The sequence below is a fragment of the Haemaphysalis longicornis genome, unplaced genomic scaffold (assembly GCF_048455015.1).
Source record: "Haemaphysalis longicornis isolate Haplotype H1 unplaced genomic scaffold, Haemaphysalis longicornis Haplotype H1 scaffold_58, whole genome shotgun sequence".
In the NCBI taxonomy this organism is placed as follows: Eukaryota; Metazoa; Arthropoda; class Arachnida; order Ixodida; family Ixodidae; genus Haemaphysalis; species Haemaphysalis longicornis.
The window spans coordinates 649402-667145 of record NW_027526401.1 but is presented as its reverse complement, the minus strand read 5'-3'; the positions used below and the strand labels follow the sequence as shown (position 1 = coordinate 667145).

The window sequence follows — 17744 nt, the reverse complement described above, 5'->3', positions numbered from 1 at the left end:
CAGTTTTAAAGCAAGCCGACTCCACTGCTTAGGCACCCATTTCTGTGGCCACTAGGGGTTTGGAAAAATGACTGTAAGATGAGTTGAAGTGCAAATACCTTAGGCAATTTCCAACAAGTTCATCGGCTAGAACGAAAATTAAAAACCACAACCCTTTAAAGTTTCACTGCAGTAATAACCTCAGAGGTATACTAAAAAAAAGTTGGAAACAGTCATCATTTCAACACTGCATTGTGACATTGAAATGATGTTGAACATTGCAATGCTGCATTGCACTGCATCATCATTGCATCCTTTTAGCACAACTAAGATCATTGGGCATGTCATACAAAAATACTCTAGCATACTCTGCAGCGAGAGCCTGTCAAAGGCCAGAGGTCCTTGATAGAGTGTGCACTCCACACACTATTTTTTAATTATGATGGTGTGTGCAGAAGCTTTTTAATGTGGACACGCTTCCGATACAATGACACTTCTTCCACTCTCGCACCTGCTGCACATGTCCAGCTTTGAGCCACTGACTGCTTGCGAGCCAAGTCATCTGCTCGCAAGATGCTCATATTGTCCTCAAGCATGAGAAGAACGACAGCTGCATCGAAACCACGGCAGGGTATGACCTCTTCTGACAGACATGACACTCTACTCAGTGTTGGCACGAGAAACACTGCGGACGTCACAAAGTTTAAGTACAAAACATTTACACAATGAAAGCGATTTGTTGCAGCTCTCATTGCGTGATGCCCGGGTGATTACCCAGGAATCAGAAGGGGGTGGTGTTACCTTCAGTGACAAACTACAATGAAGTTTGGGGCCGTGTATTTGTCGGAAGCATTGCGGCTTCACCCGTTAGCTGTTTGAGGCACTCGATAACTAGATTCCGCACCAACACCTGTGGCAACGCCTACATACCTACACCTACATTATCTATCTCTACTTGCACCTTCACCTTTTTTTTTATTTCATGATCACAAAAGCAAAACAGATAACTTTGTTGTTCTTTTTCACATAAGCAAATTGCACAAATGCGCGGACAGTTAACTGGCAAGCATGCCTTGCCCGGTTTAGAAACGAGGAACGCAGACGCCAGGTGGTGCCTTTGAACCCCCGTAAGTTCTTGGGCATCCTCAGCTACCGTTTGGACTGAGCGGTATGAAGTGTTCAGTAGACACAAAGGGGAAAGATGGAGAAATCTGCCAGCCGACGGCCATTCCAGCAAGCTGTGCGAGTTGCTCTGCAACAACGGTTCGCACAAGTGATGACACAATGGCTGCAGCTCACCTGGTGGGTGGATGACAACTGGTAGAGTGCTGGCACTCATGCCGAAGTGGTTGCCAGCTTTAACCAGGAACTCATAGATGAGACCCTTCTCCATGTCCCGGAACCGGAACGGTGGCTTCAACGTTTCATTCTGCAATGCGGGGACAACACGGCTTTGTGATCTTCCACCAGCATACAAGCTTGAATGGCTCCGCGAAAAATTTTTTTTTTTTTTTTAATGCACGGCCAGCCACCTACTAGAGGATGCAATTCATTTTGAGGAGTGCACATTTGCACACAGGCTGCACCACTACCAATGACAAGGATAGAGAGAGGCAAAAGTTGATACACAATCTAGGTGGGACAGGCTTTGCAGATGCCTGATGGAACTTTGGCACACTGGATAGGAAACAGCTCATTTGTTTTTGTTTATCATGAGGAAAGTACAAAAATACTTAGGTACTGAATGCGCTTCTATACCTAGTGCAGTAGATGATGCCATGGTGTGAAACCCGATAAAAAAATACAAAATGTGCCACTACCAGATTGGTACATGCAGTACTCCAGTATAGCCTTACCAGTTTTTGACAGTAACTAGTTACTGGTAACAGTAACTAGTTATTTTTTTCAGGAACTTGTAACTGTAACCAGTTCCTTTAAGGTAGAGAAACTTGTAACTGTAACTTGAAACACTGTTACAGTTATGGCCTTTTTTATTAAAAAATTATCCAACTGCAGCATTCGTTAAACACCGACGTATAGATTGCGCTTTCCACTTTTTCGGACTTTCTTCTTGCCATACCCTCCGCACCTTTCACCTTTCCACAACACGGCTCCCCTCACAGTTTATGGATAGCTAAAAGCCCTGAATTCTCTGCAGAAGACCGATGTTGGAGGTGGGTCTTTAAGGTGATTGTCAAAACTTTTACTTTGTCGTGAGTCGAGCAGAAACAAACAAACAAACAAACAAACAAACAAATCGGCAATTGGATACCAGCCAAGGAGGAAGCTGGCCTACCTTGTAATGAAAGACCACCGCAGAGGGACCCACCAAGAATAGGGAACCCATGAGGTTACTAGGGGTGCATCAACAAAAACATTGATGCAACAAAAATTTGCAAAAATTCGAAGAATTGTATCTTAATGTGTAGCATTCTTATGCCGCCTGCCTACGTTACGAGTTGTTTACAGCAACATTTGGCTATAAGTAGCCAAAGACGTTGGATTGTTATATTGTTTTTAAGTTTTCTTTCGTTTCTTTTCTCCAATCATGTAAATTTATGCCATTATAGCGATTAGGTGCCTTTACTTTGCAGGTTATGTATTTTCCCACAGATCTAAGGTGCAGAGCTGGATCAGTTTGTTCTCACTATTTTTTATTGGTATTTACAAGGTTCTTATCTGGACTTTTTTTATTTAGTCTTCGTTTTCTGTACAAGACACACATTTTTTATTTTGTCAGTTCATTTTTGTAAATTTTCTATTTATATTTTTCTCATTTTGTGGTTTCTAAAATTCTGTTGGACCAATTATCTTCATTTACGCTATTATAATGATTACATGTGTTACACCCGCCAATTCTGCATTTTTGTGCGAATTCAGGGCGTTACGTGGTTTGCCAATTTTCTCTATTTTTATTCATATTTGCAACGTTCTTTTTTGGGCTTTTTTTTTAGTTCAGTCCATGTTTTTTAGAACATATACACGATGCATATTTTTGACTTTGTGAGTACATTTTTGTAAAATTTTTATTTTAAAACGAAAGTTCTTTATGCCGGGGTAACCTGACCGACGTCATATCTGTCACGGAAATGACATCACCAGAAAAAGTTCAATTGGTGCGGCGGCGCTAGGTTTCGAGCCCACGATAACTCTGGCCGCAACAGGAGGTGTGAAACGCTCTACCGGATCAGCCATGAAGCCATGCCCGGGTAGCTGTACGAATGCCATTATGTCCTCCCTTCTAATTTGTCCATTCAGATGGTGCTGCCATCTAGGTGAGGTGAAGCGAAGTAGTGCATAATTATTAAGTAGTGCGTAGTAATTGCAAAGTTCTTTTCTGGCCTTTTTTAGTTTAGGACCTGTTCTTTTTAGATGTACAAGATCAGTATTTTTTATTTCATCAGTTCACTTTTGTAAAATTTTCATTTTTCTATTTTTCTTATTTTTTGGTTTTTAAAAATTTTGTTGGACTCACTATCTCCATCCCCGCTATTATAGCAAATAAATGTGTTACTTTCGTCAATTCTGCATTTTTGTGCAAATGCTTGTGCAAACGGTTTTCCCATTGTCACTATTTTTATTTGTATTTGCGACGTCCTTTACCGTGCTCTTTTTGTTTAGTCCTCAGTTATTTGAGGAGACGTACAAGATGCATATTTTTGATTTTGTCAGTTCATTTTTGTAATTTTTTTTTAGTTTTTGGTTTTTCAAAATTCTGTTCCACCAATTATCTCCATTTGCGCTATTATAACGTTTACAGGTGTTACTTCCGCCAATTCTGAATTTTCGTGGAAATGCAGGGCGTTAAACGGTCCTGGCTTTGGGCATAATCGGCAAAGAATTCCATGCATTAATCTGATCCATACAAACGATTGTTGGTGTTGGTATTGGGAGTGCCGCCTTGCAGGTCCCCTTCGTCTAGGGTTTTACCACATGCAATTTTGATAACCCGGATGTCTTTGTACATTTCTACTAAATAAACCATCCCTTTTTTGTAATCTATCCCTTAGTTTTATAAAGTAATGGAAAAGTAACGACGTTACTTTTTTCATAGTAACTGTACCTGTAACATGTTACTTTTCGAAACTCTGTAACTGTAACAGAGTTACTTTTTTTGCTTAGGTAACTGTAACTGTAACACTGTTACCTTTTACTGGTAACGTGCCCATGACTGAGCCTAACGCGCACAAGCAACAAATTTTGTCACAAATTTGACCCTAATGAGGTTATCTCGAAACCAACAGGGCATGAAGTAAAACACCAATAAAACACGAAGAACACGGCTGCACATTGTGCCTCTGCTCTGGAAGTGCTCAAACACCAGCTACAACTTTCTCAATTGTCAGCAATGTACTGAAAACAAAGTTCAAGAAACAAAGCATACCACTTTTGTTTTATGTTGCCGCGGTCACAACAATTGGTTTGGTTTGTTTTTGATAAATGAGCTGTTTAAGATTGAATCCTTTTGGGGGGGGACAATAAAGAACAAAACAAAGAAGCCTTAAACGTATTTACTACTAATTTAATTGCTGATGTAACAATGCTGATGTAACTATGCAGTAAGTGCACGAAATGCAGGCCATGCGTTAAGGCCTAGAACAAAAGGAGGGGGAGAATGGAAAGAAAGAAAGAAAAACAAAAGCTTCCAGATTAAAAATCGCCCATACCCGGTTGATGCTCTGAGAGCCAACACTCCTCCACAGGACCCGGTACCACTGCACCACATCAGGGTTCTTGAGCGGAGGGTCCCAGTAGATGTCCACCGCATCTGGGGCCACTTGTGAAGCCCTGACATTTTGAGGTGGCCCGGGCAGCATGGCTGCAAGGTTCAGAAACTTCCTCTTCAATTTTACATGTTCACACAAGAAAAAGTCAGTTGGCTTCCCTGTGCTAAAGTTAATTATTATTCACCTGCCGGCGCTATATTGGCCATTAGCAACAACTCGTAGCGGTCTTGTCACCAGAGTTATTGCTTTGGACTTGAAACATCCCTGCGTAGTTTCATTTTTTTATTGTTCAAGAAACCCAACGTAATGTGAAAGCTTTGTGCAATTTTTGCTTAAGTACAACATACAATGAATTTTTGTTCTGAATGAAACGTAAAACCTATTACCATTTATACATGCTACCATTACAATATATGCTAAGATTGAACTACCAGCAGCAGCCATGTTGTATAAGACATTAGGACCGATACAAAAGTGCTACTCCTTGATTTTGGAAATCATTCCCACTGTTCAGGTGAACACCTCCAGGCAAATGGTGTGGCTATAAAAAGCTAGCTCAGTGCTTGAATAATCACCAGTTTAACAACAATACAAAAGAAAACCTTAAACCAAGCTAAAAGTTCTGCAAAACTACCACGTACAACAACAACATAGCATAGCAATCTTATCTTCAGTCTCCAAAGCATTATAAAACATAAATCCAGGATATTCATATTCACCAATTTATATTAATTACCTGTGCTTATTACTTGTGCCATGCTCTTGCACACTGAGAAGAAACTTCAACACAAGTGCAAAACATTTGCTGAGCAACAATAACAGTAGGAACAACGCTAAGAAAAATTAATTTTCAGACAACAAGCAACTACATAGTCCCTATGTAGTTGAAAATAAATAATTTCAATAGTCGAAAAAATAGTAACCATGCAGCTAGCCATCCCAGTCAAAAAAGACCATTGGACGTTCAATGGGAATCAATTCATATTGACTGTGGGGTCCAATGGGACCTGATTGGTTTTGTCAGATCAAAAGGGTTCAACAGTCCAATTGATTCCCATTGGGGAAACCCAATGGGATCGAAAACACAATCAGACTTGGTCCAATTGAGCCCCATTAGAAAACCCGATGGTCTTGTTTGACTGGGATAATAACACTGCAATGGGAATTCTAACGACCATTTATTTTCATAGCAACATAAATGAACTTTATCGGCTAGTGCAAAACAATTCTCAAGACCTTGGTGGGATCTTGAGAACTGCTCTGCATTTGATACACTGATCAATACCTCCGCAACATTTTAGCAGTGCACAACACCATAACTGTCGTAACCGAGATTCCCAACCATAACTAGAGTTCCTGTATATAGCTCCCGCAGGGAGCTAAGCGTTGCACGACCCTTTTCCACGCGCTGCCGTCAATTTGGTTATCCATGCCGCGCAGAGAAGCCCCCACTACGGCTGCGCCGCAGCCGCCGACGCGGGCGGCACCGCGCCCCGCCCAGGAACAGCAGCAGCAGCAGCAGTGCGAGCGACAACGCAGGAATCCAGCGTAGCCGCCGTAAGGCGCCGCCGACCGAAGCGCCCCCACTGCGCGTTGGCCGCCGTCGGAAGCGTGGCGGCGAGGCTCCTACACTCACGACGGGCAGCTTTCCCGCAGATATCCGGATAACAAAGATGGCCGGCGGTCGCGCAACTCTTAGCTCCCTGCGGGAGCTATATACAGGAACTCTAACCATAACTGTTGTCATACGCCATCTATGAGGCGACCGTGATACTCAGCTATAAGGTGACCGGATGCAGGTGCACCAAGCACGAGCACAGCAGAAAAACTCGGAAGTCCTGTTTAGTCTTCGATGTGGCAGTGGGCTCGATTTGTCATTGTTTGGCTCATGGGGCTGTCGCAGAAATGCATCTTTATGATTCATGCACCGAAACTGCAACTATGGCATTCACACTTCATTTGTCAGCCGTGACCTGGATTTTTTTTTTCTTTCTTATTCTTATTTTTTGTCCACATGGTTTACTCTTTCATGCACCAAAGATTTATACTAACTAACTAACGTTAATGTTAGCTTACAATAAGAAGAAAACCCTGGTGTTTAACACTCCAATGAAGCCACAGTTAAGTGCTTCCTAAGACTGCAGCACGACCACTCGGTACTGAGACAAATTAAGTAGAGGGGTGGCAGTCACGGCCAGTCAGTGGGTGCCCACCTTTGCCTTCTTCGAAGCAGGACACGATCTCCTTGGCGGCCACCAGGGCGCACTGGGTGGTGTGGAACACTGGCCTTCCCACACACCAGCGCAGGCAGCTCGACGGAACGCCCTTGGTCCTGCAGCACTGCCGGTGGTCGCTGCCATCTGAACAAGGAGACAGCCGTGCCAGACGTCAGCCCACCAAACACAACCACATAGTGCCTCTAGAGCTCTAGAGGCACTGCCTCAACATACGTCTTATCACTCGATCCTGGGAAAAAAGTGGCCCCAAAGGATGCGGCCCCCTCTTTTTTTTGTCTTTCTAATCTCAATTTAAGCCTCTCAAAATTTTCTGAGCAAGTTTAACCCACACGGAAAAGTTGCCAGATAAAGAGCCAACCTGTAATGCTAATTGTGGAGTTCGCAGTTGACACGACAGTATTGACATTTATTCTTTTTATTTATTTATAAGTAGCATTTCTCACTCTGCGCCACGAAGCCTCAGCCAGTGGAAATTAAGCTGGCTTACCAGCGGCACAATGCATCAGCTTGTCAAGGTCGTGAATGCACTGGGGCCTGTTGACGGCAAAATTGATGTCGATGTCGAAGGTGCACGCACTCAAGCACGGTGCTTTCACACCCAAGGTCATACAGCAATCTGCAACAGAAAGTAACAAAGAGCGCTAGTATTATACAGAGACGGTATTACAGGTCGATTTTATCAAGTTGTTCTACTGTGAAACACTCGATATGAACTACACCGTGCAGTGATGAGAGGCTGCAAAAAGCATCTAAACTGCTCCACTGGACAAACGTCCATATAAGGTTGAAAAGTGGCTTCACATGACATTAACTGCGACATTTTTTACACATGGCCATATCGTAACTACTGCAATGTGATACCGGAGACACAAATGCAAAGAGTGCCACCTCTGTACACGCTCTATCTCACTTTGAACTGTATGGCACGCAACCCCCCCTAACACGTTTTCATAAGATTGAGAAAGGTGTTTGCCAACTAAATACACTGACAATCTCACACTGCTTATTTGGGAGTTTCTAGCCACAGCCAGAGAATGTGGGAAAGCAAATACAAATAAAAGAAGCCACACTCTTTGGTAGGACCAAAGTAGTAGTGTGTGCAAAATCCCTGTCACAAAACTTGTCTACTTTTGCCTGACCCTTGATGCTATCAATAAAGGTGTAGCAATATCAAACATTCAACCGTGCATCAAATGCAAATAATAAAAACTGGCTGTGAATTAAATACAACTCGTCGCAGCTTTATGCGGATAGAGTACGCAACTAAGCCAATTTTTTTTCTTTTTTGCAGCAAGCATGACTATGAGAAGCAACCATTTTGGGGGCGCCGGACGTCGTTTATACAGTTGGGGTCTGGATACTTGTGGTTGACAAGTAGTAGTCAGAGGTAATGAAAAAAATTAGAACAAGATGAGTAGAGCAATTCAACAAAATGTATTGGATAAAAAATTACTAAAAGTTATGTAAAGAAACAAAAAGATTAGCAAAGCAATTGTGCAATTAAAAATATTCATGAACATTGCCAGATACAAGTGCAAGTTCTTGCATGTTTGGAATATGGTCTCTGCCACGTTGCAATCCTGCCAGGCCTTAATGAGAGCTGTATATTACGTGCCCATCAATAATGTCTCAGATATGACAAGGTAAATCATTGCAACCATAGCCAACCATTCTCACTCCTGCCACCATTGCAGGTGTTCTCACTCAAATCCAGAAACGTCTGATACCATCAGTTTTTCAGTTTGAGCATGAGGAAATGAATAGTACTGCCAAAATGTAATGAGGTTGTTGCACAGTACTGGTGGAAAGGATAATGTGGACTGTCAGGGTACATTTTTTGTGCCATCCTTCAAAAGCTAGCCTCAAAGATGAAATTCTCAGCATACCAGTTATTCTCAGCATACCAGTTACTGTTCATGTCATTTGCATATCCTTAATCTCTCCACACATGCAAGTTTTTTTAGTGTGAGGCTTTCTCGCACAGCCCTGCCATCATGACTAAGAGACAGCATAAGGGCACATACGCTACGCCCTGAGGTTAGCAAAAAGTGCTGTCATGTGGAAAAGTCAATTCATCACCACCTCCATCACCGTAAATGTTATTACTATTATTATTTGAAACTTTTGAATGTTGGAAGTGTAAAAAGCTTGCCACAAATCAAACTGAACAACAATGACTGTCGCATACTTAACTTCACCAGAAGAAGGGAAAGTCAATTCCTACGTTTGGCCTCATAATCCCCCCCCTCTTAGACACTCACTGGTGGTGTTGCGTGCTGAGCGGGGCATGACGCTGAGCGTGACCGTGCCCGCCATGGAGCCGTGCTGGTTCTCGGCGGAGCAGAAGTAGGCGCCCGCGTCCTCGGCCGTGATGCCCCGTATGACCAGGTACGACTGGTAGTTGTGCGGCTTCAGCGGGTCGGGGCTCGACTGCAGGTCAATGCGGTCGCTGCGGCCCAGCGGATTGCGCAGCTGCGAGTCCCGGTACCACAGGAACCGCGGCTCAGGGTGGCCCGACACCTCACACAGCAGCCGCGCGTTGGAGCCCATCTCGGCGTACGTCTTCTTCAGCGGCACATTCACCAGCGGGCTCGCTGAAGGGGAACAGAAACACTGCAAACAGGGCGACCGCTCCACCACCCCCACAATACTGCAGAATCAACCTTATTTCATTGAAACATAAGCGAGTCCTTTTTCATAGCTCATAACACACCACCCCTAAAAAAAATTTCTAGCTACGGCCCTAAAACAGCACATTACTAGACAGGAAACATTATGAAGAGACAATACACATGACGGGCACTGATCTTGCAACTTAAGTTTATTGCAGTTTACTTCCTGTATGACAGCAGCGTTCCAAAATAAAGTTTAAAATAAAGTGTTCTTTTGAGATCACACAAATGAGAAGCATCTTCAAGTTATCCTAATATCGAAGCATTTAGCGGCAGAAACTACTAATATGCTGCAAGGTCTGCACACAAGGCGATGTGACCTTGCAGCAGCCAAGATGATCCTTTCCGTGCAGTTATGACCACACCACTCACCTAACAATGCCACCCCATTTTCTAATGCTTCCAAAAGAGGTTTGGTCGTTTCACGTGCAAAGTCGTAATAAAAAAAAATCCCAGGCCATCTCCACTAACGTGAAACCTGGGGAGGGGAGAAGCATGCAGTGTAAAAGTGTATTCTTGGCACCTTGGCATTCTTGCCCATGGAGATGAAACCGTTGGGGGTACAGGTACATATACAGCTTGAAGCACGAAGCATTCTAGTGCAAGGTGCTGGAAAACGAGTGTTCCAGTGTGTTCTTTTACTACATGTTTTTGTCCACGGAGATGAAATGTTTTAGCACGAGGCGTTGATAAATGAGTGTCCCGGAGTTTTAGTACCGTGACTACATGAAACGCTGACACCAACAGGAGGCACCGACAGCCCGAGCCTCTAAGAGGCTTCGTCCCTAAAAGTCAATTTAAGGGCGAAAGTGAATCTATATATCTTTTATCTGTGGCTGCATTGTACAGCTTGACATTGTACAGCTTGACTAATGTCATTAAAAGTTTAGCATATTTACCATTGACCTTAGTATATTCGCAACCCGGCTCCCTACAAAAAGAGCAAGCACCAGATGCTAATCACAGCAGCCTCACAAACTACAGCCATGGCGGCACACTGGTTGGCAATGTGGCCTGTCTTCAAAATTTCGATTATCACCAGTTTTTTGTTAATACCAACTTGTTGTTTGCTCATGCAAAGTTTAACTAGGTTAAAAGCACTTCGCAGACCAGTAAATTCCACCCTGCGGACATGTCACTGTGTCATCGCAGTTGATGTCACCACCTCACCAAGCAGCAAGGTGTGAGGGCAATGGCACTTTTGAATGCACTTTATCGTAAAAATGCATGTAAATCAGTTGAAAAAGCGCAGAAGAGGGTCTGCATATTCTCGACTTTAAGCTGATAAAACAATTAAAAAAATGTATGTGACCCACTCCTGTGTCCTCTTTAGCATTCTGAAAAATAATACACCAACCCTTATGTAAAAGTAAACTGGGAGATATGGATGGTTCACTTGGAACTAATCTGGCACCAAAAGGGCCACTATGTCTTACTATGGCACAGTTCTTCTTTGAGCCAGGGCTAGTTGCTCTGTAGCTGTAACGTGTGACAGTTCCCAAATTTGACCAGCCGCAGGACTTACAGATAATGTGGAGGTCAACCGAGCTGTGGGCCCCGTGCCCATAGCCATTGGTGGCGAAGCAGGACACCTTGGTGACGTTCCGCGACACCCGGGGCACCGTGATAGCGACGTGGTGCTGTGGAAGCTGGATCTGCAGAATGCCGTTGACGTAGACAGAGACGGTGGGAGTGGGAACGCCAACACCTATGCACATGACGGTCATGTTGACCCCTTCCATGATGGGCCCTGAGGGGATGACTAGGGGCAGGTTCACAAAGGCCGGAATGGCAGCATCAGTCCAGGCGAGCACCGTCTCCGAGGGCACACTGGCCTTGCCTCCAGACATGGCCATGACGGTGATGGCATACTGCGGGTGAGCAGGTGCGTGCAGGAGGAGATGTACGATAAGATGTTGCAGCGGGGAATTTTCTACTCAGGCTCAAACACTCAAAAGGTAAACTGAAAATGTACTAAATGAGATCAAATACCCTCCTGACAAATCGTTTCAAATTAAAACGCATAAATAGCCAATCCTCTATCCCCCTTGAAGTAACGTTAGGTGTACTGCAAGGTTGTGTATAATTGGTCCACTACCAATTGTAGTCAGCATTAATGACCTACCGCTAAGTGTGTCTAGCAAAATCCGCATGTGTGCAGATGACTGCGTGATTTACCGTACAATCACTAATATACTTCTGACCAAGTAACCCTGCAACGTGATCTCCGTAACATTCAAGAATTTTGTGACAAGTGGCTTTTGACCCTTGACACCAACAAATGCAAACTTGTTTCCCTCATTTGCCACCCAAACCGTTTCCATTCCCCGCACATATATGTGAATCAAAACCCTTCTCATTTCGCATGCAAAAAAGAAAATCCATGCCACAAATGCCACTATTGCAGGCAATGTCAAGAGCAATACTTTCAATGGCGCATTGCAAGCTGCACCAATGCACTAATGAAACTATACTCGGGGACAACTTTCTGTGGTAATGCAGGCAAGGCTCCAGAGCAGAATTGCGCTGTTTCGCTGCACAGCTGGAAGTAGTTCAACAAAAATAATTCGCTGGGTGTAACCTAGGCAATTAAAAATGTACAGTTCTCATTTTTTAGGCTTGGATTGATAATGGCAATAAATTATTAGCCAGAATATGTGAAACAGACAGCATTATTTTTAGATGTTGAGTTTTTTTTCAGTTGCCACATTCGCCACTGGCATCGCATAGGTTCTTTTGAGAAAAAAATGTGCTGCCCTCGTCATCAGCAGCTTTCTTTCCCTCCGGTAGCTTGCCACTTCATTCGTCACATAGGATTTTTAAGAAGCTTGAGAAGCAAAAACAGTCAAAACAAACGAAGCAAGCGGTCTGCTATGCGTATATGCTCAAGTAAGACTGACGCAACCAGGAGTCTTTGTCGTTTCCGCATTTCGTTCAGTTAGCCAGCTTGCCAGCGTAAGCAAGTGTACTGTTGCACAGCTCAAGGCGGAAGATTTCAGTGATCCCCCAAAGTCCCCTGAAGTTCTCCAGTCAAAGCACTGGCTTGTGTTTGGAAAAAAACGAAACGTAGGGAAGGAGACGCTAATATGCCTGCATGCACGGTGATCGTGGTTCAGCGCACTCAATCATGGAACTCATGCGAAGAAATTAGCTGTAGCAAAGATGTATCTGCCATGCCGAAACTGAAACCAAAACCAGTTTGTTGGGAACTAGCCAGTGTTGGCACCTCCCAGTTGCCTCGCAATTTCCCCATGGGGGAAATTACCTGTGTGTTGAAGGTGAGGTTGCCGATGATGAGAGAGGTGTAGGGTGTAGACACACTGGTCCAGCGAGCGTCATTGTTGGTCACATTGACGGGTGCAAAGCGCACAATGTACGACAGGTTCGACTGAGGTGGCAGGTGCAGTGGTGGCAACCACCTGAGCGCGATGGCATCCACAGCAGCATGGAGGACTTCCACACCGTATGGAGGGCTGACCATGCCTGCAGGCAAGATGGGATGGCCCCGTTTTTACCAAGCAAGTAATGACACTGATACGGTTGACGAGACACTCGAAATATTCATCTCAAAAATTTATGGATGGTTCCACTTCAACTACTGCCCCTCATGACTTGCTCTTTGTGCAGATTATGGCACACTTCTCACATTTACATAAGCCTTACATTTATATTCTTACATTTCTTCTTCTTACATTTATATTTTCTCACATTCAAATAAGCCTTCCTATGCCTTACTAATTATGTCTCACCAAATTTAGGCATTACAGAATGCAATACCAAACTATATTTTGTGTAAGAAACAACACCAGAAAGCAAACAAAAAGTTAATGGCTCACTTTGTATTCCTTTCTCATCAACACCTTTCTCTGGTGTGGTAAGAAGAATAATGAGCGATGGAACAGAGAAACCCTGCTCGTTGGCCGCCACAACGTAGAAGCTGTAGCTGGTTTTTGGTGTCAGCTTGTCCACAATGGCCATGGTTGTTGTCACGTTCACCTCCTGCAACAGAGAGTTCAGGACAGAAGCTCCCAAAACGCCCTTCCATTGTAGTAGATTACGAGCAGCCCTAAAGTTGAGTTGAAAACTTCGCAGTTGAAGAAAAATTCGTCCTGGTTTAGGATTCGAACCCAGAACCACCACCTATCTAAGGCAGCTGCTCTACCAGCTGAGCTAACTAGGAGGCTAGCCATTTGTAGAGCAAGAGCGAAGTGATCAACAACTCAAAGTGAGGGACAACGCCAGTTAAGGAAATTCCCCTTAACTGGACATTTAAAAAGTAGGGATGTATGAGTATCTGAGCTTTGAATCTGAACCGAATAACGACCGAGCAAGTTATTCAAACCGAAGTTGAAATTCATAATATTTGAATTTACACGTACTAGTACGTTGTTTGAAAACTGCAGGTTTTGGTAGTTCTCTCAAATCCTCCAACAGAACTGTCGGCCTAACCTGCTAGATAAAATGCTAACTGGCTTTGCAAAAAGTGTTGTGTCAAAGCCAGTGGGTGCGATACCGAACCAACCTTCATATAAGTCGGCCAATGTCACCTGTCAGTGGGAATTTATTAGGGTGACCATATTCCTGGAGGTAGAAAATGGGACACGTGCGTGGGGGGAGAGTGGGAGCGTACGAAAGATAAAAGGTTGAAATCGGGAGAAAACATTTAAATGCTAGAAATGCCCTTATTTAGAACATTACATTTTGAACTAAGCCTTCACTCAGGCCGAGGGAACAATCCCATTCACAGTTCAATTACGTCAATTCATTTCGAAGGTCCTGCTCCGGGTCCTTCATTGGTGTATTTTGCCAACGACTTAATTTTTTCAAGCAGGACGTTATCCCGCAAGACTCTGTTGTAAAATTCTTCGCCCTTGTACCAAAAGCTCAGTCACACAAGTAACATTACATGCAATTTTGACAGCGGGTTGATGTCCACGTCCAGTTTTAATGGAAAAAATTGCGTTCCGCTAGAGCCGTGGTTACGCAACGTGAGAAATCTCAGCGCAGCGCACATCCCCTATTGTCATCTCTTAGACTTGCACCCATCTCTCAGAGGCCGAAGTACCTAAAAACTTCCAATTTTCTAGTTTCTTTTTAATGCTTTGCTTGATAATGATTCCCTGGTGAAATAATGCCTCTAAAAAAAGTCATGTTCAGCAAGAAACTTCAAAGTGTTCTTCAATAAGAATAGAGCTAAATTTTTCTCTCTTGGAAAATATTTTAAAGTGCTTAAAGGCCAAATTTGTGAAATATACTTTGTAGCAAGTCAGCACATTTTTGGTTTGATCAACTTGCTTGGCGCCAATTTTGAAACTATGCAGTACTGCAAAAACAGGACATGGTTGTTTATTGGGACAAAAAGACGGGACAGAAGCGGACCTCCAAAATGGGACTGTCCCAACCAAAATGGGACTGTCCCAACCAAAATGGGACATCTGGTCACCCTAGCATTTATCCACAAGCAAAGTTCCTGCCATGGAAAGCATGCCCACAGCTGCACAGTGGGCATGCTTTCTTCCTTTGTGGCTGAAAGTAAGAAAGAGAATGCAAGAGAATTGCTGCAACGAATTTTGCAGGGCAGGTAGTCCTTAAAATGGAAGAACATGATCCAGGGGATAAACAAACATGCTCGTGCAGTGCCTCTTTTACTTTGATATCTACTATATAGCACCAGGGCTCCCATACAGCTAGCCTCAAGAAGATTAGGTTGCCTCAAACACCACCTATCACCCGGACCCTGTCCATCCGTGTAAGAGCCACAACTGTGCACCCAAATTCAACCAAATTGCGGAAACAAAAAGAAAAGGGGAGTATGTGCCAATTTTTTTATTTAAAATAAATTAAAACTCACTAAAGCCTAGGACAGACTGTACAAATATGAAGACACATTTTTAAGTTTGCATTTCATTCTCGGGAAGTTTAAAATATGAAGCAAAAATTACACTATTTGATATTCCAGTTTTTTCACTGCTACTTGGCACCATTCAATTTAAATATGATTTGAGCTCAAATTTCACTATTTGCACACCTATCAAAATAGATCGGTATGACTAGAAGCATTTGATGTCTACATACTATAAGGATTACATTTAAGCCTGCCACCATTTAGCAGTGCCATCAGAACCTGCCCGGATTGACTAACTTCATACATTTTTTTTTTTCTTAATTAACTGGAACAATTTTTCTGCCTGCTGCGATCAAACAAGGCTCTGCCACCTTGCAAGACACCTATAAATTCCTAATATGGAATCCTGTCCTTGGATAAGTGGACTACCTTTTTCCAAGCAGCAGGGAAAAAGCTTCATGCTTACCTGCGAGTACTCTGCCGGGTGTGGAGGCACTGTGCCATTGATGGGCTCGTATCTGATTTGGTATTGTGTTGTCGTCACGTTGCCTGACGGTGCATTCCATACAAGGTGCACTGAAGTGGGCGTCACAAATGTCACATGGAAATCCTCCGGCGGAGACGGGATGATGTCCTTGCCCTCTTCCATGCACTGTGGGTGTGGATGTGCGTGGATGCGAAACAAGACAGCAAATGATCACGTCTCATGCAGATGCTTCCTAACATGACAGCACAATTACTTACACAATGTTTCCGATACAGCAACAAGTTAAGTCAATTGAAGCAGTCATTGCTCTGGACCCTGACAGTTTTTATTACTCGAACAGTATTTGCAAGACTAAGAGAGGGTGAAAATAGACAGAAGCAATAACAAGTATTTAAAGTAGTTTTGAGCGGTGAAATCCCGAGTAATACGTTATATGCACCTGAGAAGCTGTTTTCAATGGCAGCATAAACACCAAACAAGAGTTATTGCTGTATGCATATGTATCATGTCCATTCTGTGCGTTTTTACAGGGCTTGATGGTGATAACAGAAAAACTACATCATGGCTAATTGCTCAATTACCAGAGGTATATTGATTAGCCTTACAAACAATAGCATCTAGTCACTGGTTTTGGTCAAAAAAATGAAGTTTGTTCGAGTGTGAATGAGCCCTGCGGGAACCCACTTTGGGATCAGAAATCTCAGCCTTCAAGGAGACTACAGGACCTAAACAGGATTCCGCAGCATGAAAAGCACACACACACAAAAAAACATACCAGAGTGGCACCAGTTATTTAATTAAGCCAGTTCATCGTTCACTTTCACAAAGGTGCACCTTATTGCTTGGTTGCTCTCCTTACTTGCTATCACAGCGTATTTTACGTGGTGAAACCATTCTAGGCACCGCTGACCAGTGAGAGGCTTTTGGGCCCTAAAAATGCCTTCATGGATTCCAAAGGGTCTGCTGACACCAACGAGAAAAAAGACATGGCATTTTAAATGTGGCGTACTGCTGCAGATGCAGTCCACAGTTAGGTACTGCGTTTGTTCTCCCCTGTTTCAGTCTAAAAAACAGCCCACCCGGCCAAGTCTATCGGAAGCACGTCCTCACCTGAAGCACTGCTCCGATGTCCCGCGAGCAGACTAGGGCCGTGACATCGTACTTGCTGAGCGACACCTCGCCGGCACAGATGGGCAGGCACTCCTCACGCACTCCATAGCGCATGCAGCAGGGCCGGTGGTCGCGGCCACCCGCCCCACACCGCAGCAGCGTGTGCATCTCGTCCAGGCACAGGGGACTCAGGTACTGCAGGTCGGCCAGCTTCATCTGCCCACACAAGGCGGGAAGAGGCGAGGCGTCGCAGAATATGACCCATCGCAACATCACAGAATCTTAACAGTCACAGACACCCACCATCACACTCATTGTTGGCAAAGTGAACAGGGCAAACCCTCTTTTCAAGAGAGAACTTTGCAGGATTCCCCCACCCCGATTCCACTTTATCGCTTGAAGTTCCAAAGCTTGAGCAGAGCTATATGTGTTGCTGCGAGGCATGTTCCGTTAATGGTTTGTTTAAGTTTTGGTGCCAATGCCTGATTGCACACCCTTATCCCGTGCTGAAGCGAAAATGGCCACTTGTTCTTCCTGGCATCAGGTCACACCTGGCTATATTGATTGGTACGGCAAGAGCCGTCATGCACTCATGCCACACCTCAATTATTTTGACTTGATCGAAAATGTTCTTGATCTAACCTCATGTTTGTAGAAAGAACTTCACTCAAATGTGCAATAACCAAA

At 43.9% G+C, this 17744-nt stretch overlaps 1 protein-coding gene across 2 annotated transcripts in view; it reads right to left on the bottom strand.

Annotated features, from left to right (window-relative positions):
- LOC144140980 (Ig-like and fibronectin type-III domain-containing protein 2) overlaps nucleotides 1-17744 on the bottom strand; it is a 287829-nt gene that overhangs the window by 8953 nt on the left and 261132 nt on the right. For both annotated transcript variants that reach the window (XM_077672467.1, XM_077672466.1), the window contains 10 exons: nucleotides 17058-17273; nucleotides 15927-16112; nucleotides 13452-13614; nucleotides 12881-13098; nucleotides 11141-11486; nucleotides 9205-9537; nucleotides 7431-7559; nucleotides 6920-7066; nucleotides 4647-4798; nucleotides 1279-1408 (listed from right to left, as the gene is read on the bottom strand). In XM_077672467.1, coding sequence (XP_077528593.1) covers nucleotides 1279-1408; nucleotides 4647-4798; nucleotides 6920-7066; nucleotides 7431-7559; nucleotides 9205-9537; nucleotides 11141-11486; nucleotides 12881-13098; nucleotides 13452-13614; nucleotides 15927-16112; nucleotides 17058-17273 — 2020 coding nt within the window. The remainder of the gene's footprint in view (nucleotides 1-1278; nucleotides 1409-4646; nucleotides 4799-6919; nucleotides 7067-7430; nucleotides 7560-9204; nucleotides 9538-11140; nucleotides 11487-12880; nucleotides 13099-13451; nucleotides 13615-15926; nucleotides 16113-17057; nucleotides 17274-17744) is intronic.